Source organism: Chionomys nivalis, chromosome 21, assembly GCF_950005125.1.
Source record: "Chionomys nivalis chromosome 21, mChiNiv1.1, whole genome shotgun sequence".
Lineage (NCBI taxonomy): Eukaryota > Metazoa > Chordata > Mammalia > Rodentia > Cricetidae > Chionomys > Chionomys nivalis.
In genome coordinates this window covers 40,024,915-40,052,160 of record NC_080106.1, presented here as the reverse complement: position 1 = coordinate 40,052,160, position 27,246 = coordinate 40,024,915, and the positions used below count along the sequence as shown (strand labels likewise).

Below are 27,246 nucleotides of genomic sequence, written 5' to 3'. Positions count from 1 at the left end.
GGAGAGATGGCTTTGAGGTCGAGAGCACTAGCTGCTCTTCCAGGTGACTTGAGGTCAAGTCCCAGCACCCACATGGCCGCTTACAACTGTCTGTAATTCCACTTCCAGAGGCCATGGCACCCTCACACAGACATACATGCAGGCAAAGCACCAACACACATTAAAGTAAATAAATTAACAAACAAAAATTGATCATCTCAGGGCTGGAGAGACAGCTCAGTGGTTAGGAGCACTGTTCTCACAGAGGACAAGGGTTCTGTTCCTAACACTCATACACATATAAAAAAATTGAACTGTTCTCCTCTGTGAGCAGGTGAGCAGTGTGCACTATGTGCCTCCTGGTCCAATGACCTGGAAGTGCAGCACCTCTGCTCTGCAATTCCCTGCTGTAGAGTCTTGCCAAAAACAGGTAACTTGAGTTAGATAGCGAGGATTATCTAACAATATAAAATTTGAATTCTTTAAAACCAATGAAGATAAAAATAGAAAATGACTGAAAAAAGTGTCCTAGATTGAGGAAGTCTGGAAAGATGTGAAAAATTCAACATATCCTGGGCAGAATACTAAACCAGAAGGGAAAGAGAGTCATTGTTGGGACAGCTGGTATATGTGAATGGGGCCTATGTATAGCTAGCATGATGTTCTGCTGCAGCTCACTTCCTGATCTGGAGGGTTGTACATGCATCACACAGGAGTGCGCACTTGTACCAGGAAATGAGGAGAAGGGAAGAGAGAGAAAAGGGAAGGGGAGAGGAAAACAAGATGATTGGTAACATCTAAAATACTCACCAATGACTTTTACAAAATAAGCATCTGCTTCAAAGTTATTTTTAAGTGTATGAATGGCAGCATCGTTCTTGGTGTACCCTTTACTGAGTACTATAATGTCCAAGATGCCCTGAAAAAAACAAAAATTTGTAAGAAAAACTACTAGGTGAAAGAAAAAGACCACTGTGTGATTTATGCTATAGTTTGAGTAATTGTTACTCCAAAGGCTCACGTATTAAAGATTTGCTTGGCAGCCTGTTGGAGGTGGTGGGAACTTTTGGAGGTAAGGCCTACGAATGGGTATGTTGCTGATATCCCCGAAGGGTATTGTGACTTCAGTTTTTGCCGTCCCTCTGCTGCTAGGCCACCACAGGTGAGCTGGCCTTTTCTACCATGTGGTCATGTCATGATGTACTGTGCTGCACCAGTCAAGAGACAGGATGTAGTGACTGTGGACTGAAATCCTTTGTCCTTTTAAGTTAATTTTCTCGGGTAGTTTGTTATTTGTACAACCTTAGTAGGTTGATGTCTAAAATAAGTTTACTAGAAATGTATGTACACAATTTAAATAGGAATAAAAAGAAAACAGTCCTGGGAAGTAACTGTTAGCATTTTGGTATATTTCCTTCTGATTGTATGTATATACACTGTGATTTTATTTTTTTAAAGATAGTATTCACTATGTAGCCTTGGCTGGCTTGAAACTGGCTAACCAAGTTTGTAGATCAGGTTGGCCTTAGACGCTGCTTCAAGAGTACTGGAATTAAAGGTGCACGTCACCACATTCAGCCCTACAATTTCATTTTTAGAATCATTACTGTGTGTGTATATGTGTGGGGAAGTGGGGGATGGGAAGTGTAATGTGGACGTCAAGGACAACTTTCAGGAACTGAGTCTCTTTTTTCACAGTAGGTTTGGGGCTCTAAGTCAGGCTTCCAGACATTTGCAGCACATACTTCTGAAATGTAGACATAGCTCACTATTTTGTGCAGAACTGTCAGACCCTCTGCAAACACGGTCCAGTTACCTGCTGTGCTGCATGTGGCACTGGCCCCACATTTTCGCTCCCTAACAAGAAAACATTCAGCCCGTTTTATTGAAGAAAAACCACACATCCATTTAAAGTGGATACTCTTCCGCATCTCATGATGCTACTCATTTTTCATTTTATAAATGTTAGCAATATATTTGTTTTCTATAAATTGACTATACTTTTCTGGAGAGATTTTGGTGACACAACAGTGTCTATGAATACTTACTTTTTTCTTTTTTTTTTTGGTTTTTCAAGACAGGGTTTCGCTTTAGTTTCAGAGCCTGTCCTGGAACTAGCTCTTGTAGACCAGACTGGCCTGAATACTTACTTTTATATTAAGGATATGAATTACTTCATTCATTTGTAGCATTTCTATTTTCCATACTTAAAAATAATTTGAAATTTCATTTATTATGTTTTTTGATGTACAGATGTTAAAAATTGATTTGTAAGCAATTTTGTTGATTTTTTTTCCTTGTAATATTTCTACCAATCACTTTTATGCTTAGAAACTGCTAATGAAAAATAAAACGAAGTGCGATTTGGCAGCAGAAAAAGCAAGGAAATGTGGTATCTATAACTCACCACTGAATACAAGCCTCTTAAACCCAGAGCGAAACAGAACAACAAAATAAAAGGTTAATGACGATATAAATGTTCTGATGGGCTTTTACTTTCTATAGTAAACAATGTGTAAGGATGTATGTGGATAAATTAACTTTATATTCTTCAAAAGCTTTACTTCTTCTCTTTTAAAGATTTATTTATTATGTTTATAGTGTTCTGTCCACGTGTTTGCCTGCACACCAGAAGAGGGCACTGTATCTCAATACAGATGGTTGTGATCCACCATGTGGTTGCTGGGAACTGAACTCAGGACCTTTGGAAGAGCAGTCAGTGCTCTTAATCTCTGAGCCATCTCTCCAGCCTTCAGCCCTCTCTCTTTTCTTCTTCTAAGTAGTTCTTTTTAGAAAGGTGGACGCCAGGCACCTACAGAGCCTTCCACCAGCTCACTTGGCAACTAGTGACAGAGCCAGGAAAGTGTCAGCAGATGCCATGTTCCAGTTGACAAATGTAGTGAATGCATTCCCTTGCTGTGTGTACAGGTACCTGTTGGCTCTGCTTGGGTCAGCGGATGAACATGTAGATCTGCTAGTCTTAAAGCACAATTCTGCAGCTTATTGTCCAAATAAGCACAAGAAGAGATAACACTTCCATAGTCAACTACAGAGATAACTATCACTACCGGCAGTCAGCCCCCACACCTATTGAACATTAAAAGAGGTTTTCTTTAATGAATCATTCTCATTCCATTTTCTGGTAAAAAATATGAAGCTACAATGAGATGTATAGATAGCAATTAAACTCTTAAACACATAGGACAGTTCTGAACTCACGTCTTCATAGATATCAAAAAAGGTGGCAACCATGGCATCTTTGATAAGATTTAGGCCTGATAGGTCCCAGTAGACTTTAAACATCCGGTGCACTTCCTCACAGCTCGCATTATTGCATGGGACATTCTCCAGCAAAAAGGCTTGCTGATTGCTGTGTGACAGACAAGAGGATTAGTTAAAATCGGCGCTGTGCAGCAGCAGCTGTGCCTGTCATCCAGACACTATGTGTAGAGTTCTGGGATTACTACATTGCCATGAGAAATGCTCTGTCCCCTTTAGTGTAGAGTTACATCCATCCCTCCTTCCTGTTTCTACTGTTATCCTCTCTGCCTTGCATTTTAAGTTATTGGGGTAACATTTTAGATGTGCAGGTATCCTCTCAAATTGAAGTATTCTCTCCTGGAGGAGACTCATAAGACTCAATAATAAAATGAAATTTTCAAAGGTCAGGAACTGCTAGGGAGAGGAGGGCTGCAGTGATATGGCTTATGTGAGCCACTACGTGTAGTGGGTGGCTATTTGGTCTGGAGCTGTACTTGAGCCGCCCATGTTCCGGGTACTCACTCCCACTCACTATGATCCTCTAAGCATCCTCAATAAACTCACTGTTTCACCAAAACAGACATGTGTTTCTTTGGTCTGATCAGTGCTTTTTCTAAAGTGAACAGATCTCCGCTCTCATCTCCTTACGTCCCACACAGATGTGTATTAATGATCAACGTGTATTTGAATTTGCATCGGAGACTCTTGAATTCCCAAAGTCTTGTAAATCATAGTGTAAAGCAATGGTCTACATAAATAATCTATAGAAACTTTTAGTGAAGTCATACAACTTAAAACGCCTCTTACTGTTAATATGTGTTTCATATAGGGAGAGTCAATGCCTTACTTTTTTATTCAGTGCTTGGGGCTGCTTTTTTTTTTTTTTTTTTTGGATTTTTCGAGACAGGGTTTCTCCGTAGCTTTTGGTTCCTGTCCTGGAACTAGCTCTTGTAGACCAGGCTGGCCTCGAACTCACAGAGATCCACCTGCCTCTGCCTCCCAAGTGCTGGGATTAAAGGCGTGTGCCACCACCGCCCGGCTGCCTTACTTTTTAAAAAGTAACATTTCATTTAAACCTACAGAGAAAAACTTTGATCCATTTGTTTCTGAAATCTTGGGGGAATGGTCTTGATTTAGTTTGTTTGTATTTTTGGCGATTATATACATAGTACACCATTTAAAGATTGGTTTTATTTCCAAAATGACTATGGGAACTATGATAAAATTCAGATAACAGAAACATTTGAAAAGTAGAAAATAATTTATTTTCATAGATAACCACTATAAATACATTGGTGTGTATATTTCTAAGACTGCTAGGCACATGCAAGTACATGGAAATACACTGAGAATAATACAGCAATAAATGTGCAAGTATGTCTATCTTCCTCAAAACAAAAACACCAAACCTAGTTAGGTTTTGCTACATATATTCTAAAACATTCTTCCTTTACATAATATAGCACACTCATAGAGAAAATGTATATAATCTGAGGGAAGACACAGTTTTGACATGCACTGAAAACTCCCTCCATAGACATTGTATCATGTTTATCTCTCAGCCTCCTGGTTGGTCACTTTTAATAGCAACTCCACTATACCAGTAATCTGTCATTGATTTTAACATCTAACTACCAGAGCTAGTGAAGTCTTGCGCCTTAGAGGACAACTAGATCAGGGTTATCCCCAATTGCGTCCTAAAGCTTATCCTTGTACGCACAGATAAGAACAGCTTTCACAGAGCCCATTAGACACAACCGCAAGGGTTAAGTCAACTGATCCGGGAAGCCCAACACTAGCAGACAGATCTACAACACACACACTGTACGCTTGAGCCTCAGGGAACATTGAGGAGGGGTGAAAAGACTGCAAGACCCAGAGAAGCAGGAAGTCTGTTGTGAGACTGTCTTTTAGAAATGACAAGGAAGGGCAGGGTGGTGGTGGAAGGCAGAAGCAGGCAGAGTTCGAGACAACCCTGGTCAAAGAGCTAGTTCCAGAGCAGGCACCAATGCTACACAGAGAAACCCTGTCTTGAGAAACAAAACAAAAAGAAAAAAAAAAAGAAATGATAAGGAAGCTATACCCACAATATTTCAACAAAATGACTGTCTAAAGAAAATATGAACAATGACAACATAAACAGACATACTGATGTGGGAGAAATCTCACTGAGGCCCTCACATAGGGGCCCTCACCCATAGATAAAGACCAATAAGCAATTAATGACTTCCAAGAGAGGAAAAATTAAATCTCTCCCAGGGATGAGGCCACCTACCTAATTGGTTTTTCAATAAAAAATGGTCAGTCCTGAAACATACGAGCAACACCAAATGGACTTAGCAGGATGTAATATAATTTATCACACTTTATCATCTCCTTTCTCTCTCTCTCTCTCTCTCTCTCTCTCTCTCTCTCTCTCTCTCTGTAATATAATCACTTAAAAAAAAGAGGCCATCAATTTGATGGGATCGTGGAAGGGACTGGAGGGATGAAAGGGAAGGAGGAAGTGATGTAATTAAATTTTAATTAAAAATTTAAAAATGTAGAAAACGATTTACTTTCCTGTGTGTGTGTGTACTCTCACATGCATGTGCACACATGTGCTTGCGTACATGGAACGGAGGTAGAGGCAGTTATAAGCCCCTGAGGTGGGTGCTGGGAACCAGGTTGGTCCTGTGGAAGAGTAATAAGCATTTGTAACCACTGAGCAATCTCTCCAGCTCCTGTATGCCTGCTTTTGAGAGCCAACTATCCAGTTCATCAGCCATTTATTGATTGGATGACTAGGAATTTGAAGGTTTAGTTTCTGTTGTTCTTTTCTAGATAATAATCCCCTATCTGATGTGTAGCTGGCAAAGACTTATTTGCATACTACAAGCTGTCTTTTCACTGGCAAATATTTCCTTTGTTGCAAAGCAGCTTTGTAACTTCACATAATTCCATTTCTGAAATCTTGGGATTATTTAATGTGCTACTGGAGTTTTCTCAGAATATTTATTGTTGTGGCTTTGCTATTTTGTTAGCACTTCTTCCCATTCTTTAAAAAATTTTGTGTCCAGTGTTTTTCATCAAGAGTTTTATACACATTTATATAATCATTTGTCAATATTTTTATGGCATCTTAATTAATATTACAGGGTGTCTATCAGGCTGAGAAAAGACAATACCAGGTAACAACCCGGATCTATATAAGGCAATGAAGAGCAATGAGTGCACACAAGGTCAAGTGTGAAGGCAGATATAAAATGCCTAAGCAAACTGCATCTCTTTAAAGGACAGCACTAATAACGTCAGCAGAGGAAACAGTACAAAGCTGGAAGAGGCCAGGCACACACTGCTGAAAAGTTCTAGAACTATCAGTGATATGTAGTATTATTGAAGACAAAATTTAAAGGTGGCCTAAAAAAAAATCTAAGACATTCACTAAAGTAATATTTATAGTAATATAAAGTATATTTATAACAAAAAGGACAAAATTAAATCATAAAACTACTTAAAATCATAGTAGAAAAAGGAAAATAAAAAGGTAAGATGGTGGACTTTAACCAACGCAACATTGGTATAAAATATAAAAAGTTTAAACCTAGAGCTAGATTGGTTAAAAAAAAACTAAGACTAAAATAGTTTGTTTATAAGAAATACAAAGTAGTTTATATAAAATATAAAAATAGGTTAAAAAAGTCATGATAAAATGTCCATGATCAAAAAACCCAGCAGGTGCTGGGTGGCGGCGGCACATGCCTTTAATCCTGAAAGGCATATCTCTGTGAGTTCAAGGCCAGCTTGGTTTACAGAGTGAGTTCTAGGACAGGCAGAGCTGCTATACAGATCTTCAACAAGGTCATAGAAGAGAATTTCCCCAAACTTAGGAAAGAAACAAGCATACAAGAAGCACACAGAACACCAAATAGACAAGAACATAGAAGAAAATCCCCATGGTATGTCGTAGTTAAAACAGTAAGCATACATAAGAAAGAAAGTATATTTAGAGCTTCAACAGAAAAACACAAGTCACATACAAAGGAAACCCATTAGAAAAACCAGTGATTTCTCAATGGAAACTTTGAAAGTCAGGAGATGCTAGAGCAATGCATTCCAAGTCTGAAAAGACTATGTGAGCCAACTAAAATAATATACCCAGCAAAAATTATATGCTTTAGCTGAAGGAGAAAGAAAAACTTTCCATAATATAAACAGCCCAAAAATTTATATTCAACAAACCAAACCTAAAGAAAATTACAGGAAGCAACATTTCAGGCTAAAGAGAGGAATGAGCACAGCCAAGAGACTGTAGAAAGAAATATGAAGCCATAATTACTAAACACAAAGAACACCAAAACGCAACAACATAATGACTGCAATCAGTACACATTTCAATAATAACTTTAATTATTAGCAGATTCAACTTTTCAATCAAAAGAAACAGGCTAGCTGTTGTCTGCAAGAAACTCATTTTGCTTTAAAGATAGGCACTGCCTTAGAGATGGACAAGAGTACTTCAATCAAATGAGATCAAGAAACAAGCAGGTGTCACTATTTTAATGTCTGACAAAACAGACTTAAATTAAAACTAATCAGAAGAGAAAAGGGGTACACTTCAAGCTAACCAGCAGACCAAGAAGACATTATTATCCTAAATACATATTCACCAAACTCACCTGTGCCAAATTTCATTAAAAAATGTACTAATGGAATTAAAAACAGATTAACACCAACCCAGTACTGGTAGGTGATTTTAGTTAACATATTTTCTCCAATACACAGGTCATCTGACCCCTTCCACAAAAAAGCAGAAAAACACTAGGATTAAATGACATCATACATCAGACGCACTTATGTATCAACAGGATATTCCACCCAAACACCAAAATATCACATTGAAGCTTCACTAAAATAGACCCCACCCTGGACAAAACAAATCTACAAATTCAGAAAGATTTAAATAACTCTTGAGTATCTCAATTGACCATAAGGCTGTAAAACTTTAATAGCAAACAAATCTCTAGAAAAAACACAAATTCTCATGGATTGAACATCTTATTAATGAATGGTGAATAGGTCAAAGAAAAAATCCCCCCCCCCCCCAAAAAAAATCCTGAACAAAGTGAAAATAAAAACGTAACACAATAAAAACTCTGGGACAAACTGAAAGCAGTATGAGAGAAATTTGTAGTTTTAATTGCCTATATTAAAAAATCAGAACAAGCACAAATATTTATTACTTAATGAATACAACTCAAACAACTAAAAAACAAGAACAAACCAAATTCAAACCCAATAATAAAAATCAGAGCAGAAATTAATGAAACAGAAACAAAGAAACCAATATAATGAACAACAAATCTAAAACTTGGCACTTTGAACAAGACTCACAGGCCCTTTGGACTACCTGAGCAAAGAAAGAAAGACAGGATTCAAACTAACAAAACTGGAAACAATCAGAGAAAACTTTGTAACAAACATTAAATTTTTAAAAAGGGAATACAATCTGTACTCTATTATTTGGAAAACCTAAAGAAATTGATAAAGTTCTAGATTCAGTCAAAGCACCAACATTAAACCAATAAGAGATGAATAACCCAGACACACACAAATGAAGAGATAGAAACAGTAGTAAAAACCCTTCCAACTATAAAGTCCAGGGTAAACAACCTAGATGTCCCTCAATTAAGGAATGGATAAAGAAAATGTAGTATATTTACACAATGGAGTACTACTTAGTACTAAAAATGATATTATCTTGAAATTTGTAGGCATATGGATAGATCTAGAAAAAAACATATTGAGTGAGGTAACCTAGACCCAGAAAGACAAATATGTACTCACTCAAAAGTGGCTTTTAGATATAAAGCAAAGAAAAGCCAGCCTACAAGCCACAACCCAGAGAACACAGACAACAAAGAAGACTTTAAGAGAGACACACGTGGATCTACATAGGAAGGAGAAAAAGACATCTCCTGAGGGAAATTGGGAGAGTGGGGGCCATGGGATTGGGAAGAAGGGGAAAGGGGAGGAAGGGAGGGGAGTGGACAAAACTGTATAGCTCAAAATAACAAAAAGAAAAAAAAGTCCATTGCTAGATATTCAAAGCAGAATTAAACCAAATATCTTCAGCCAATCCTTTCTAAACTACTTTTTAAAATATAGAAATAGAAAGAACAATCCCAAACTCCATAGAAGGAGTATCACTTTAATTACCAAAACAAGGTAAAGACACAACAATAAATTAAAAACAAAAAAAAAACAAAAACAAAAAAACAACTACAGGCCAACTTCCCTGATGAATTAAAAAAGATTTCAAAAAGGTCAATGAAACACCTGCAAACTGAATACAGACATATACAAAAAAGATCATCAACCATGACCAATCTGCCTTTATCCTCAAAATGCAGGAATGGCTCAACATATGCAAGTCAATAAATGCAATAAACCACATAAATAGATGTAGTGATATTTTGTTTGCAATCTAACAAATACATCTCGCCTGAAGATCAGAGTGCAGAGCTTAGCCACTAGGGGCCAGGGAGTGGTGGCACACATCTTTAATTGCAGGACTCAGGAGACAGAGGCAGAGTTCAAAGCCACCCTGTTAGATCAAAGCCACGCTGGGCTATACAAGATAGAAATCTGTCCAAAAGAGAAACAGAGCTCAAACAAAGATGATCCCAGCTCTGGGGATCCCATGCCTTTAATCCCAGCTCTAGAGAGGTGGAGACAGGACTGATGTGGCTGGGCGGAGAGACAAATATAAGGTGGGAGGAGAAAGGAGGTCATTGCAGTCTGAGGTGAAGTCTGAAACAGTCATTTAGAAGATGCAACCTGAGGAGGTAGTCTGGGGACAGGATCACCCTTTAGGTCTGAGGATTCAGTAGAGGTAAAAGGTCTCTTTAGTGGCTAGCAGCCACTGCTTCTCTGGCCTCTCAGCTTTCACTCCCTAATATCCGACTCCAGGTTTTGATTAAGAACAATTAGAATTCGTGTTACAAATAGATATAAAGACAAAAGGTGCATGATTATCTCTCAATAGATGCAGAAAAAGCCTTTGACAACTACAACGACAAAAAACCAACATACTTTCATGATAAAAGACCTAGAGAATTCAGGACTAAAGGGAACACACCTCAACATAATAAAAGTCGTATGTGAGAAGCCCATAGCCAACACTACCCTAAATGGAAAAAAGCTTGAAGCAATGCCACTGCAGTCAGGGACAAGGCAGGGTTGTCCATCTCTACTCTGGTTCAACACTGTGCTTAAAGCACCAGCTAAAACAATAAGACAAGAGTGGGAAATTAAAGGTAAAAAAATAAAAATAAACAAATAAGAAGAGAAAATAAGAAGTTAAATTATGCCTGCATGAATTTATTCCTTGCCTCTTTTAGTTTCTACAAGCTGTCCTTATTCTTAGCATATGGCCACAAATCAGGTCACCTTTTTCCACCTGTTGCTTTCCTAACATTACCACAAGCATCTTTCTTTTCAGGAACCTGTTACTTGGGCCCAAATAAGAAACACAAAACACCCCCTACCCAAATGACACTCTAAAAAAATGGCATTTATCATGGAGGTTACATGTTTTCTAAGTCTGAAGGAACATTACAGGAATGCCATTGGGAAGTCATTATCCATTTTACCACACATTTATATAATTTTATCAGAATAAATGCTAATATCCTTCAGCACTAAAATTATGACCTGACCAATTGCAAAGACCTGTTTATATGGCGTCTTATTTAATCCTCATTATTGCCAAGAAAATTGATACCACCTGAGGCTGTTTGAGTAAGAATGACCCCCCATTCAAATCCTACATTTGAATGCTTAGTCATCAGGAAGTGGCATTGCTTAGAAGGATTAAAAGGCGTCCTGGTTGGGGTAGGTGTGGCCTTGTTGAGGACTGGGAGGGAGGGAGAAGGAAGACAGAGGGAGATGGGGTGTAGAGAAAGGAGAGGGAGCTAGGAAGAAGCAGAGGTCAGAAAGACTGCTGATTAATTTCTGTATCACCTGACAAGGTCATGGAATACCCATACATTTGGTTAAGCTTTGCTCTGGGCGCGTCTCTATGATTGTTTCTGGATGAGATTAACATCTGGTACAGTAGGCTGGAGAAAATACATTTAATCAATTAAGAAGTCAAACAGGGTAAAAAGGCAGTGTAAGAAGGATGTTCTCCCTGTTTGAGTAGAGTCTTTTTTGGCTTCAAGTGTGGTTTGATACTTTGACTCTTCTGGCTTCTAGATCTTATGGGGCTTTGAACTGGAACTTACAATGTTATTGTCCTTGTTGTTGTCTCTGGATGTGGCTCTCTTGGATCTCCATCTTGCTAGTTCTAGAGTATTAAAGACGCATAGTGCACACAGTATTATGTCATACTTTACAATGTCTTGCTCCTTAGCCTTCCTAGGGTTTCTGCTGTTTGCAAATCCTGACTCTTACCAAGATGTCATGTTGCTAGCTTTGAAGATGAAAAGAATGGTTTATAACCTCCAGGAAAACCATTATTTTTTCTCCATCCCAGTGAAAGCCATTTTAGAGCTCTGACTTCCCAAATTGCAAAAGAATAAATTTACACTTTAAAAAAGATACTATATTGGTGGCAACTTGTTACTATGGCATTAGGAAACACATATACAATTTGATGCTATTCTAGGTAGTGATACATAATAAAAGGTCACATATTTTATGATTCATTCCATTTGTTTCAAATAGGCAAATATAGAGACAGGTATAGAATAGGCAAATATAGAGACAGGTATAGAATAGGCAAATATAGAGACAGGTATAGAATAGGCAAATATATAGAGGCCGATATTGGGGGAGTGTTTCCTACTGTTTAGAAAATAAGGGCTTATGGAATAGGATTTTTTTTTGAGGAGGGATAAATCTTAAAACTAAATATGGGGATGGGTAGATGTGGTGGTTTGAAAGAAAATGGCTCTCAAAGGGAGTGGCACTATCTGGAGGTATGTCTCTTTTGGAGTAGGTGTGGCCTTGTTGAAGGAAGTGTGTCACTGTGGAGGTGGGCTTTGAGATTTTTCTAATGCTCAAGACACCACCCAGTGTCTGAGTCTAATTTCTATTGCCTTCTGATCAAGATGTCACCATCACCATGTCTGTCTGCCTGCCTGCCACCATACTCCCTGCACCATGAATGGATACAATGTTCTCTGTGTGTATGAGGGCACCAGACCTCATTACAGATGGTTGTGAGCCACCATGTGGTTTGCCGGGAATTGAACTCAGGACCTTTGGAAGAGCAGGCAATGGTCTTAACCGCTGAGCCATCTCTCCAGCCCTAATGGGCTGATAATAACTGAACCTCCAAATTGTAAGCTGCCAACTCAATTAAATGTTTTTCTTTGTAAGAATTTCTGTGGTTATGGTGTCTCTTCACAGAAAAAAGAATCCCTAAAACAATGCAGAACTGTAATCATAACAAAGATCATTAAATTATATATTTTAAATGCATACATTTATAATTGGTGTTAGACAATATTATAAAACATGAATAAAGTAGATGAAATCACAGTTTAGAGAACATCATATATTCTTCTAGTTATGACTGTATGTACCCTACCTAAGCAGAGTATCCTTACAAAGTACTTTCTTCATACTCAAAAATGTTTAATACAAATGGATAAAACTCAGCCTTTCTGATGTGAGTTGGAGTTGCACTGTAGAGTGTAGCCCTTCCTTAAACACAGAAATGCTCCCATAATAATAGTGTCATGAAATTAAACAACATCCTAGTAAGCATTTCAGTGCATTCTTCAACTACCTGTCAGACTAATAAGTCAACTATGTTTGCCTTCCCCAAAGCCAAGCTCACAATAACTCTGTGCTCCCTGGAGACTCAACAGAGGAACGAGTGTGCTATTTTTGATACACATCTTTGAAAAACACCATGTGCCTGACATAATTCATGGAAGGATGATTTTGTTTCTAAAGCTACACAGTGATTTTAACAACTCATCAATAAACAAAATATCTTCAAGTGAAGCAAATATTTCTTAACTGATGGGAAAGGTGATTTCCCTGAAGCTTTCTTAAACCTGGAGATGGACACCCAAAATTTTCTTGAATCATATGTACATTTCAAAAAAATTTCAATGAAGTACTTATTCCGAAGAAGTGGAATCATTGAAAATTATCAAAACTATATGTGATAGGAGTTTACTTAGAAGCAAAGTTAAAAGTAACCTAAAGGTCAAGTATTACTCTCTACTGCAAAAGAACAGAAAACAATGACAACAGTTTAGCTGGATTTCAGAAGTGTCATACACACTATTTCTTGCAATTTTATGTACATGCTGCCTGCCAGACAATCTGTCTGGGCCCTGCTCAATGCTGTTCTTCTTCTGTAATACAGCCATATTTTTATACTCAAAGGTAAGTTATATCTTTTCTTTTGAAAGACCTGAATGAATCCAGACCCCTCTATCAGGAAAAATAGAGCCAAAAATCTAGCAGGAAGAGAAGAGCCAAAAATCTAGGTTAGCTGGTTCAGTGACTCTGTTTCAGGAACTAGCTGAAGATAAAGTTAGATTATAATCTTGAGAATAATCCTGAGAAACAGGGAGTTACCCCCTTGTGATTATCACTGGTATTTTTGGAATTTTCCAATGACGCCCTCCCTAGCCCTTTTGGGTTACTGGGTTGTGGTTTCTTCCCTTTAATACTCCTTCTCCCAGCTAGTCGGGGTCGAACTCTCTACCCCTGCATGGGAAATAAGTTTCAGCCCCAGTGCACTGGTTCCTGTCCTGTCAATAAACCTCGTGTGACCGCAGCAAGGACGGTCTCTTGTGAGTTCCTGGGGGGTCGTGTTATCCCGAGACTTGAGTGAGAGTCTCCCTGCTCTGCTCAAACATGCTATGTGGCTGAGCATGACCTTGATCTCCTGACTCTCCCGAATGCTAATAAGATTAAAAAATTGTGTCTCTCACCCCCCCAAGATTAAACAAATGTGTCACCATACCCAAGTTATTCCCGATTCCTCTCAGATTCCATTTATGTATCAGTTTGTCTCTAGCCTTTCTAGATCATTGGCCCCACAGTGCTGGTTAAAAAGGAAAGCAACCAATCATGCCACTTGAGTTTGAGTCCCATGCATTAGAATGGTGCTCAGGTAGGACAGTACTAACCTAATGATTGCTCATGCTTGGCTTTAAAGGAAGGAGGACAGAGATGGACCATTGTCTTTGAGGAAGACAAGGGATCAGGGTAGTTAGAGGGAGCATTCTGATGGTGATTCAGTCTTAACAGAGGCTTCAGCTACTCTGCAGAGCTCTTCATATGAATGACTCTCCAGAGTCCCAGCAGAGCACGAATCTAGATCCTGCCCTGAGAAAGTGAAGAGAAGTATGTCACTGACTAGATGCTCAGATGGGGACTTTCCCAGGGGTCTTGAGACCATGTGTGGAGTAGCGCATCACTCATTAGGCTGCTTATGTACTATGTGCTGGGTACAGAACAAGTATACCTTGTTTAGGGGGCTGGAGAGATGGCTCAGTGGTTAAGAGCATTGCCTGCCCTTCCAAAGGTCCTGAGTTCAATTCCCAGCAACCACATGGTGGCTCACAACCATCTGTAATGAGATCTGGTGCCCTCTTCTGGCCTGCAGGCAGAATATTGCATACACAATAAATAAATATTTAAAAAAAATATCTTGTTTAGTTTGATCCTTACAATCTTGTGGGGTACAAAATATTACTCCTGTTGAACTTGTTCTGCTTATGAGGCTACTATGGCTGAGGGGTGTTAAAATTTTTCACAAATAATGTGGTTGGTTTTCAATATCTATGCTCATTCTGTTATCTTTAAATTTTATATAGTTTGCCTTTAGTGAATGTTTCCCAAGTATACACAGTTGTGCAAAGGTTTGGGCCTGAAAGACTGTAGGAGTCAGTTGGGTGGAGTACACCAAGGAAACAATGGCTTCTAGACACAACAGCACTGATGCACTTGTGAACTTGCAGAGACTGTAGCAGCACTCACAGGGCCTGCACAGGTCTAAGACATATGGGGTTCTAGTCCTGAGAGAGGAAGTGGACACACATGCCGTCCCTAGCATAGATGCTATCTCTAATTGATAAGTGTTTACAAAAGAACAGTTGGTTTTCTTCAATAGAATCTCACTGTGCATACAAACCAGACTTAAGCTCAGACCAAATCCATCAGTAGATGGTCAACACAAAATGAACTCAATGTTATTTTTTGAGTTTTTTTTTTTTTTTTTTTAAATCTGGACAGCTTCCTTTCCCTTCCCTCTTCCTTTCCTTGCCTTTCTTTCTTCTCTTTTCCCTTCCTTCTCTTCCCCTCCTTCCTTCCCCGTGCTCTTCCCCTTCCCTGTCTCCTAACTCACCTTACCTTTTACATTACTTTTCAAATCTTTTGCTTATATTTATGCCCCCCCCTTTTTTGTGTAGGTATGTGAATGTGTGCGTCTCAACTTCTTTATGTATTTTTGTGCTTTCTTTCTTTGGCTCTTTTTTTTTCCCTGTTTGTTTTGTCCTTTTTTTAAAAAAAATTATCTTATTTTATTACCATTGTTATTTTAGAAACCTATTTGTATTCTAATGAGTGACAAAAAAAGAATGTGGATTTGGGTGGGTAGGGAAATGGGGGGTCTAGGAGGAGTTGGGGGAGGGGCAACTGTAATAGGAATATATTGTATAAAAAATCTATTAAAAATTAAAAGTTTTGGCCCAGTTCTACTTTCATTTCTGTTGCTGTGATAAAATCCCCTAACAAAAGATAACTTAAGTAAGCAAAGAGATTATTTGGCTTACAATTACAGGTGACAGTCCATCATTAAATGGAAGTTAAGGCAGAAACTCAAGCCGCTAGTAACATCACATCACAGTCAAGAGCAGAGAAACACATATCCATGCTGTCCGCTTAGCTGCTCTCACTCTTACACAGGCAGGGATCCTCTGCTTAGGGATGGCCCAGGACAGTGGGCCGGGTCGTTCTATCAATCCCTTACAAGATGTGCCCACAGACCAACTTGACCCAGATAATTCCTCAACTGAGAGTCTCTTTTCAGATGACTGTAGGTTGTGGGAGTTGATACTTAAAACTAACCATCACAAGTACACTGAGACAGACAAAACCACACCAACTGCAGTCTATTCTATGAAGTTCAAGTTTGATATAATGCAGCAAATGCAAGGGTGATTGGTTAAGAAGTGATGAACTGTGAATGGCATTTAGTAGTAGAGTGATTTTATAGGTTTGATCCTCAGCACAGATCAAAAAAGAGAGGGGAGGCTGGAGAGATGGCTCAGTCAGCGGTTAAGAACATGGACTGTTCTTCCGGAGGTCCTGAGTTCAATTCCCAGCAACCACATGGTGGCTCACAACCATCTGTAATGAGATCTGGTGCCCTCTTCTGGCTGGCAGGCATATGTGCAGGCAGAACATTGTATACATAATAAATAAATAAATCTTCAAAAAAGAGAGGGGAGAGGGGGGAATGCTGGGAGAAGGGAGAGGGCCAGAAAGTGGGGAGGGGTAAGATATTGACACATCAGAAGGTCCTGTTCATGATAAAGAGAATAAATCCTAGTTTTGTCTTATTCACTTTTATAATAAAAATAGTTTCTCAGTTGAGCAAAAGACTTTTCTATAACACAGTGTAAAAGAAAAAGGGCAAACAATATTAAAGGGTAGGGGCAGAAAAAAACAGAATAGATCAAGGCCTTTCTAGTGCAAGCTTAAAAGAAAATGAAGAGAAGACATTAAAAAAAGGGCAGTTACATGAGATATAATTGGACCCAACAGAGTAACTTTGACAACAGTTAAATGAAGCACCAGTCTAGGATCTTAGACAGAAGAGCATAGGTGATCTGCACCAGAGTAATAGATTACATGAGGTTTTCTAATAGAAAAAGTGAGTTAAGATTCAATGGTGAATGAACTTTAAGGAAAATAAAATGATTTTTAAGACTGGGAAGAATGGGTTGGAGAGATGGTTCAGTGGTTAAGAGCACTGCCTGCTCTTCCAAAGGCCTTGAGTTCAATTCCCAGCAACCGCATGGTGACTCACAACCATCTGTAATGAGATCTGGTGCCCTCTTCTGGCCTGCAGGCATACATGCAGACAGAATACTGAGAATACTGTCTACATAATAAACAAATCTTAAAAAAAAAAAAGACTGGGAAGATTTTAGAGAATGGAAACTTTTCTAGGGAGTTACTTGAGAATCCACCTAGAAAAATGACATAAACGTTTTTTAAAGATTTACACATATTACTTTATGTATAAGTGTTTTCAGCAACATATGAATATACATCACATGCCTAGTGCCCATGAAGGTCAGAAGAGAGCACTGGATTCTTGGAATCAGAGTTATAGGTAGTTATCAGCCACCATGTGGGTCTACAGAAACAAATCAACTCCTCTGTAGAAACAGTAAGCGCTCTCAGCTGCTCAGCCCTTCCTCCCCAGTAAAATAACATAAATTTAAGAAAGGATAAAAGACACAGTTCATAATGCTAACCCAAGAAACTATCAAATCTTGAAATTATGTGTAAATAACTATATCAACAAAGTGGGAAAATCAGTCAGTAAGTGAAATGTCATCATTAGGAGTGACTCATGGGTAGAGAACTAAGAGACTGTTAAAATTTTTGATTCAGATTGTGATTTCAATAGTTTCTTAAAAATAAATTTTTGTTGTATGCTTTAAAAATATGATCACTGCAACAAAGAGCAAATAATGTAGGCTATAGTATTAAAAACAGGCTATTCTTCTTAAATAACATTTTAACAGTTAGAAACACTATCACGGTATGTGACATAGCTAGCCACAATTGATTTTGCAAAAAAACAGCAAACATTCCCAGGAAGTATATGAGATGCTTATTGTATAATGTTTGTTGCAAGTTAGGAAGCATGTATATTTCCCATATCCATAGGAAAAAATAAAGGAAAATTTTACTTAAAACAGAAACTATGAGCTATTTAAGTTACTAAATTTAAATTTAGAAATGTGTTATTTTAAATGATAAAGAAAATCTGTTATTTTTCATAGTAAAAATAAAAAACAAGTGTTAGAAAGGCAGGAACCTGTAGTGTGAACCTCTTTGCCCTTCAAAACAGAGCATCTGGAGTCTAAGGTATCCTTTCTTGCTGAGAGATAGGGTTATCAACATCAAGCTAAATTAATTCATAAAGCAGAGGTTGCAGTTGATAGTGCAGATTACAATTGGACGGTTTAACTAGCCAACACGGACACCAGAAGTTACAAGGAATCATGTCTTTGACAAAGTCTCAGTTTCTAGTTGTTGATACCTTGCTGTTTCCAGTTCCTAGGGCTCATAATGGTCACCAGCCTTGGGTGCAGGAGCGTTTACTCATGTGTCTGGCTCTCAGGCAACACATTCTATTTGGCTACTTATTTACTGGAATTGAACAATATTTTCTCATGCATGAGTCTTAGAGTTTGCTCTCTTTGCTACTTCTAGGTTTTCTTTTCCTATAAAAGCCCAAGAAGGCATAGGAAGCTCTGTTCAATTGGCTTGCAATTAATTAAGACAATGAAACTCTTCCCAAATCCTATTAGCAGCTATAACGAATAGTCACAACAAAAGGATTTTATTGTTTTGGAGACAAAATCTCACGTATACAGGTCAGCCTCAAACTCACTGGGTAGACAAGAGTGGTCAAGAGCTTCTGATCCTCCTGCCTCTACCTTCTGAGTGAGGGATTACAGGTGAGCATCACCATGCCTATTTATGCAATCCTTTTCTTAACAACAATAAAAAGCACAAAACAAACTGAACTATGGTCTCAAAATAGTTTTTCATGACAAATCATCTACTCTGGTTGCTCCCTATCTGATTTCCAAAAATTACAGGCAAAAGGAAATCTCCACTTTGAGCTGGCAATCCTTGGGGACTTAGACACAGCACTCAGCACCGATACTCACAGCACTGCTAGTCTTGAGGCCAGGGAAAGTTATAAATAACTCTTAAACAAAAGTAAATCCATGTGGGGTGTGATTCAAACACATGCCATGTTTCTTTTCTTAATCTGTATTTTCAAGACTTTTTAATGCAGAATTACGATGTTTCTCAGCTGGTGGTTCAACTGACACTGAGATACGATGAAATTTACCCATCTAGTCACATCTATGCTAAAAGATCAGATAAGAAACTAAACTCTAGGCTCCTAATAGTTACATTTATAAAACTATCTAGACTTCTTAAAATTTGGTTTTAGAGATAGGATTAACTTATATAGTCTCATTGACTTTAAACTCAAGTTCCACCTGCCTCAGCCTTTTTTGGAATAAGATGGTACCATGCCCGAAGTAGACATAAAAGCAAAACCAAACCAAACCAAGTCCTATGCTTGCTTTGGAAATTAGGATTTCTTGCTGTAAATTTATTTTGTGTCAGTTGAGCAGCTATGTATACCATCACTATAAGCTAAAAGTTAAAGAACACATATCAAGTATTTGAAAGTTTAAAAGAGAAAAATTGACAAAACTTTAAAATTTTTAAAACCTTTTAAAGGAAAATATAAATTATTTGGATGATCTTCTAAGGATGAGAAATCAGGTTTGAATGAATTTAAAATGTATCATTTCGTAAATACAGCTATGTCCATAATAAAGCAATTTTATGTTCCTTTGTTTTCATGAGATTTTATGCTTTTGTTCTTCCCTCCAAAAAGGACAGATCTTGTTACACGTGGACTGCTCTGGAATCTGTGATCTCGTGGTAACACTTCCAGGTAGCACAATGCCAGTCACTATATTGTTAAGTAAGAGTTATACTCACGCTCTCTTGTCCACACAACCCTGACACAGTATAATGATTACTCACAGTTTTCTTCAAGTATTTTAGAGGTACTCAGGGTGTTTTCAAGTAAACAATGAAATAATGTTTAGATGAACTGTGGGTAAGCGACACAAGAAAGATTGCTCTTCAAGAATACAGCTAGTTGCAAGGTCAACAAAACAAGAGGAACTTAGTGGAAGTCACAATCATGGAGTCTAGCAACATTGGGATAATTATGAATTTCAGCTTATCTTCTAGTAGCTTTTAAAAGAAAAGAGTTGCCACAGTGTCCAAATCACAGGTTATAAAATGAACATAGTTACATATCTCATATATACATAAATCGTATCAATAATCATGTTGGAAATTCTGGTGTTTTTAGAAAACAAGTAGTCATAAGGTAATATTTACTTAAAGAACATTGATACGCACAGAGTATCTTTCTAAATGGCTTGTCCATTTACTTTTACCTCATTTATGCCAGAGGTATAATTATTACTCTCATTTCATACTTCATGAGTTTAGGTGACCTGTCCAAGATCACACAGAAAGTGCTAGGCTGAAACTCAAGTCTAGAATCAGTTCTTAATCACCAATCTTCAGTCTCAAAATGTACTGTCATTTGTCTTTAGAAAAAACAAAACTGAATAAAAAAATAACTTTTCATTTTACAGTGAATGTTTATTTTTTTCTCAATAGAAAATGAGTCTGTAGAAAGAATGTTTCCTAAGCCATGCCATGAGTTCACTGACCACACAAGGAAGCATAAGCTGAGCCCACCAATTGCTTCTTGGAGAGACTGTACCAGCTTAAGTGCTGTCAGTCACGAGCTTCTGTGGTAAAGACATTTTACAAGTGTGTGCCACGAATTTACGCTCCATACCTTCCAGATGTATTCTTTAATATGGCAAGAGCATCTGGGTAGCCATCCATATTGTAGTCTCCAATGTGAAGGGTGATTGGAATTGGTATTGAAGTTGGCTTTTCTTCATGCAAAAATGGCACAAAGCCCCAGAGTGTACCCTTGTTGCTAAAATCCTGAAGCACAGGAACCCACTAAGGATAAAGAGAAAAAAAAAAGAATAATCATAATCACTTTAGAAAAAGTCATTATTCACAAAGGAATGATCTATTAAAAATGCCGAAAACAGCCTCATTTTACTTCTTCATCTTCACGCAATGATAGGCCACTACAATTTCTTTTGATGTATGTGTAGGACACTGGTGAGCTGGTCTTCCACAGGCTTTGTCATGAGCATCTTTGCATGAACAGCTCACAGAGCCCCAGGTCCCTCACAACATGTATTCAACCTCAGGAATGAACAAGCTCCATCCTCACCTGACAGGCAAAGCACAGACGAGGATGGGCTATGACACTGAAATAGCTGGGAGCAGAGCTTTCAGTGACTCTTCATATTTCTACATGATTACGATGAAAGAACAGAAAAGTACAGGTTGCCTTTAAATTGATCTTTTCCCCTCCTCTTCTGATTGCACAGCTCTTTTCACCCTCCCATAAATTAATATAACACTAAAATCTGAAGACTAGAAATCATGGCACTAACACCACAGATGTCCCTATGCTAGCACTGAACCCGGACATGTCCTAAGAGGAAGCAGGTAGAGCAGACTTCAAACGGGAGTGGCCAACATGCATACATATGCACATACATGCAGGTTTCCTCTTCAGAAGCAGTTCATTAATTTTTATTGCTGCAAATCAAAGTATATTAAAATGGCTTCTTTAAAAAACAAAGGTCTAGCAAAAAAAAAAGAGTATCTCCAATGTTTTATAAGTTTTCCTAAGAAAGTATGACTTGCCATGTGGAGAGGGAGGAGGAACTTTAATGACAAAGACATTGAATAAATTTATTTAAGGAAAAAGTACTACTTTGTATTTTGTGAACTTCATAAAACAAAAATTTAAATAATTTCACCTGATTTTGAAAAAACAAAATTGTTTCAAGAAAGCTGGAAATCTCACAAAACTATAAATTGTTACAAATTTCTGAAACCAGGTACAGTGTGGGGTTGTACACCTTTAATCCTAGTGCTCAGAAGGCAGAGATAAGTGGATCTCCATGAGTTCAAGGTCAACCTGTTCTACACAGTGAGTTTCAGAAAAGCCAGAGCCAGAGACCCTGTCTCAAAAAACAAAAACAACAAAAGAAACCCTAAACCACAAACAAACAAACAACAAAATGCAATAAAAACCAAACCCCCAAAACACCAAATTTTTGAAGCAGTCAAGAATTTATGAATGAGGGATAAATATACAGTAGATAAAGAGTTTCTGTTAAAATAACTGTTATTTTTTCCCATTCAATTCATTATCTATAACACTCATCAAAGAACATATTTGTCTTTGGAGATACAGGTAATTATATCATTTTCTTTTTCCTTTCTTCACTCCTCCACCCACCCCCTTTTTTTTCAAAGCAGGGTTTCTTTGGATAACTCTGGCTGTCCTGGACTCACTCTGTAGAACAGGCTGATCTCAAACTCAGATCTGCCTGACTCTGCTACCTAAGTGCTGGGATTAAGGGTGTGCACCACCATACCTGGTTAACTATATAATTTTCAAGTACTCTTGTTGTATATTTTTATTCCTATGAGCCAATTATGAGAAGTCTCTTGAGCTAGTGTTCTAAATGACTCATGACTATCCAAATATAGTCAAAGATAATAAAAGAATTCAATGATTTTTAAAATGCTGAATGTATAAAATTTTTTATCAAGTTTCTGAATATAAAATGTAGTGTTTCCTACTCAAAAGGGCTATAAAAGTCAGCATAGTATCCTATTATTTATTAGCGCCCCAAGAAAATAAAGCTGGTTAACTCTAAAAGTGTCATGACCTACTATTTCCATATTAATCCTCCACTGTGACTCTCATAATTCTAAACTATTAAGTAACGGGCAACAAGTCAGCATGAGAAATGGAATGGATCTGCACATGGAAACAAACCAGGAGTTGCTCTAGGTGCGGAATCAGCTTCCTCGTAAGTTTTTATTGTAATGTGCTTTCTATATTGCTGACATCTAAAATGCTACATTTAATTTAACTACAGGATCCAGAATGGGGTTTCGTCACTAAAAATCAATACAGCAGCATTTTCTACTTCAATGAAAGAATGAAAAGATTTAAATGTATTTCACTTAGGTAAAATGAAGAATTATATAATATAATTTTGTATTTTATTCTGTTCTGCTTCTTTCGACATGTTTTCTAACGTTTAAGACTTTTCAGGCACATAACATCATTCATAGCACCCCAAAGCTGACATACCTGCCCTGTTCCAGATCTCATTAAGTATATGACACTCTTCTGACAGTCTTTATCTTCACAGCCCGGCAGCAAGTGGTCCATATGTCCGTCTCCATCTGTCAAAAGGAAATTCGGGAGTCTATCAACAGCCCAGGAAAACATCTTCTTGTGTGATAACTAAAGTTCCTGTTTGTTAAATAATTCCATCCATCCAGACAAAACCAACAACTTGACACACAGCTTTATAATGAAGGTGAATCATTAAAAAATAACACTCCATCCTTAACACTGGATCTTGCTTTATTTTATTTCTCTGAATCTTGTTTTAAATTGCAAACTTCTTTGTGATTAGATGTTATTATTCATAATTATTAAAGTTAATCCTGATTTAAAGTCATTTGAAAACTTATTCAGAGTTATTATTATTGTTATTGATGATGATGATGCTCCGGGGATTGAACTCGGGTGTCTCCACATATCAGGCAAGTATTCTACCCCTGAGCTACATTGTCAACTCTAAATGATCAATCTTTTAAAAGGCAGTTTTTGATTTTATTGTATAATTATCTACATTGAGATTAAGATGCACATGCATCCACACAGTAACATTATTATATAGCCAATTTTAACTATGGGGACATGTATGTAGTTTTAAGTGGCTTTTAGCCAGCATGAACTTTAACTCATGAGTTACAGAGTTCTCTGTTCATTGGCTTCTCAAAAAAAAAAAAAAACAAAAAACAAAAAACAAAAAACTATGTATTTTCATCAATAAAGATACACATGAAGGGAATACACCCACTGCTATGTCCAATTCCCATGCATACTGGTCCCAAACGCAACTGTTAACTAATTAAAACACTTAGAGACATTTTGAAAATAATGAAATTTGATTGCATAGTTCTTGAGTGTGAACTTTACAGATAACACCAGGTTGTCTGGCACAGTTTCTTTATATCTGCCTGGATTTTTGGCTAGAGAGCTACTATTCTGCATATATCTTCTGAGACAGATACACCAAACATCCTGAAATCACCTCCTCTGATGCTCGCTCACACATGAAGACCCCCGTCTGAAGTTTAGAGAGTTTGGGAGCCTAGAGCTAAATCCTTCTGTGATTGGAGTAGTAATTTAACCTCTAAATTTGGGGTCCCTTTTGAGCTTCTTTAACCACTAATTAATTTACTATGATTTACTCATTATTTCACTTGGGCGCAATGTAGGATTTATAGCTGGCTGTAAATCAAAGGACTATCAATACAAAATTAGCCTTCATTGTATAGAGCTATATGAAGAGAAGTATAAGATTAAAACAAGCTTAAGGCACCTCAATAATTAATTTGAAAAGGAAAAAAAAGTTAGGTTGCATGGGACAAAGATCTAGCCAATGGAGCCAGACTGTAAGAAAAAGTATGTTTTTTAAGATCACTTCTGGTATTTTTAAAAACATTCAAGGGTTAGTAAGTATTAGAAAGCACGTTCCCCTGCTCTTCTCTGTTCTTTTCTGCAGGGGCAGCATGGTGGTAGTTTCCTGAGTATCCTTATATAAATACATATAACACGGTAGTAGTTTCCTGAGTATCCTTATATAAATACATATAACACGGTGGTAGTTTCCTGAGTATCCTTATATAAATACATATAACACGGTGGTAGTTTCCTGAGTATCCTTATATAAATACATATAACACGGTGGTAGTTTCCTGAGTATCCTTATATAAATACATACAGCACGTGCTTTGCAGTATATTCTACACAGTTTGGCTACCTTGAAAATTTGAGTGAGACTTGGTTGAAAATAGCACAGGACATTTAGTCCCTTCATATCATTCAGAGGCTTCTATATTGCTCTGACTGACAGCAGGGAATTTCTCTCAGGTATAATTTGCCAGAAAGAAATATATTTTACCATCTTATTAGATGCATGAATCTATTAGGTCTAAGAATAGACAAGGTGTCTTCAGTAGTCACTACTACAGTGCTGTAGAAATCAAAGAATGAAGAGATTGTGAAGTTCACAGGGCACTGGAAATAGGTTGTTATACTAATCAGAGCAGAATTATAGTGATACATGTTCAACTAAGTGGTGTTATATTACCAAACATTGAATATATCCATTAAATTATGAAATACACGCAACAGTGTAAAAGACATCATTAGTCTACAGAAATTTTACATTCAAAGGGATAATTTTGCATTCACACTAAAAGGCATCACTAAAAACTGTGAACTGTGCAATAGTTTGAGACTGTAATTAAGTCTGAGGTATGGCTTTATAAAAACTCATTTGTAAGTCAAGAATTTATCATATAAAAACCTACACATAGGCTTCAGGGTCACTGTGTTCCAATTTTTCCTTAAACATATCCAACTCAGCTTTAAATGCTGAGTATATATAAAAAAGTCAAGAATCTAAAGTAGCAATTTTATAATTCTTATATAAACTTCTCTTGGTGTCCTTCCCTTTTGCTATGACTAAACACCTCAATAAAAGCAGCTCGGCACCAACCCTGCAATGGACAAAGGTCTGATCTCCAAAATATATAAAGAACTCAAGAAACTAGACTTTAAAATGCTAATTAACCCAGTTAAAAAAATGGGGCACTGAACTGAACAGAGAATTCTCAACAAAAGAAGTTCAAATGGCCAAAAGACACTTAAGGTCATGCTCAACCTCCTTAGGGATCAGGGAAATGCAAATCAAAACAAATTTGAGATACCATCTTACACCTGTCAGAATGGCTAAAATCGAAAACACCAATGATAGCCTTTGCTGGAAAGGATGTGGAGTAAGGGGAACACTCATCCATTGCTGGTGGGAATGCAAACTTGTGCAACCACTTTGGAAATCAGTGTGGTGGTTTCTCAGGAAATTCGGGATCAACCTACCCCAGGACCCAGCAATACCACTCTTGAGAATATACCCAAGAGATGCCCTATCATACTACAAAAGCATTTGTTCAACTATGTTCATGGCAGCATTATTTGTAATAGGCAGAACCTGGAAACAACCTAGATGCCCCTCAATGGAAGAATGGATGAAGAAAATGTGGAATATATACATATTAGAGTACTATTCAGTGGTTAATAAACAATGATATCTTGAATTTTGCATGCAAATGGATGGAAATAGAAAACACTATCCTGAGTGAGGTAACCCAGACCCAAAAAGATGAATATGGTATGTACTCACTCATAAGTGGATTCTAGCCATAAATAAAGGACATTGAGCCTATAATTCGTGATCCTAGAGAAGCTAAATAGGAAGGTGAACCCAAAGAAAAACATATAGTTATCCTCCTGGATATTGGAAGTAGACAAGATTGCCAGGCAAAAATTGGAAACTTGGGGGAGGGGGGTTGGGATGGAGGAAGGGTGGATATGGGAGCAGGGAAGTATATATCTTAATTAAGGGAGCCATTTTAGGGTTGGCAAGAGACTTGACTCTAGAGGGGTTCCCAGGAGTCCAAGGAGATGTCCCCAGTTAGTTCCTTGGGCAGCTGACGAGAGGGAGCCTGAAATGGCCCTATCCTATAGCCATACTGATGCACATCTTGCATATCACTATAAAAACTTCATCTGGCGATGGATGGAGATAGAGACAGAGACCCACATTGGAGCACTGGACTGAGCTCCCAAGGTCCAAATGAGGAGCAGAAGGAGGGAGAATATGAGCAAGGAAGTCAGGACTGTGAGGGGTGCACCCACCCACTGAGACGGTGGGGCTGATCTAATGGAAACTCACCAAGGCCAGCTGGACTGGGTCTGATGGAGCATGTGATCAAATCAGACTCTCTGAACGTGGCGGACAATGAGGGCTAACTGAGAAGCTAAGGACAATGGCACTGGGTTTTGATCCTACTACATGTACTGGCTTTGTGGGAATCTAGTCTGTTTGGATGCTCACCTTCCTAGACCTGGATGGAGTGGGGGAGGACCTTGGACTTCCC

General features: G+C 37.9%; 1 protein-coding gene across 1 annotated transcript in view; it reads right to left on the bottom strand.

Annotated features, from left to right (window-relative positions):
- The window catches only part of Itfg1 (integrin alpha FG-GAP repeat containing 1), a 110,644-nt gene that overhangs the window by 19,162 nt on the left and 64,236 nt on the right, over nt 1–27,246 (bottom strand). Inside the window, exons 9-12 of the mRNA XM_057754200.1 lie at nt 23,318–23,412; nt 20,912–21,084; nt 3,199–3,349; nt 790–898 (exon numbers count right to left, since the gene is read on the bottom strand). Coding sequence (XP_057610183.1) covers nt 790–898; nt 3,199–3,349; nt 20,912–21,084; nt 23,318–23,412 — 528 coding nt within the window. The remainder of the gene's footprint in view (nt 1–789; nt 899–3,198; nt 3,350–20,911; nt 21,085–23,317; nt 23,413–27,246) is intronic.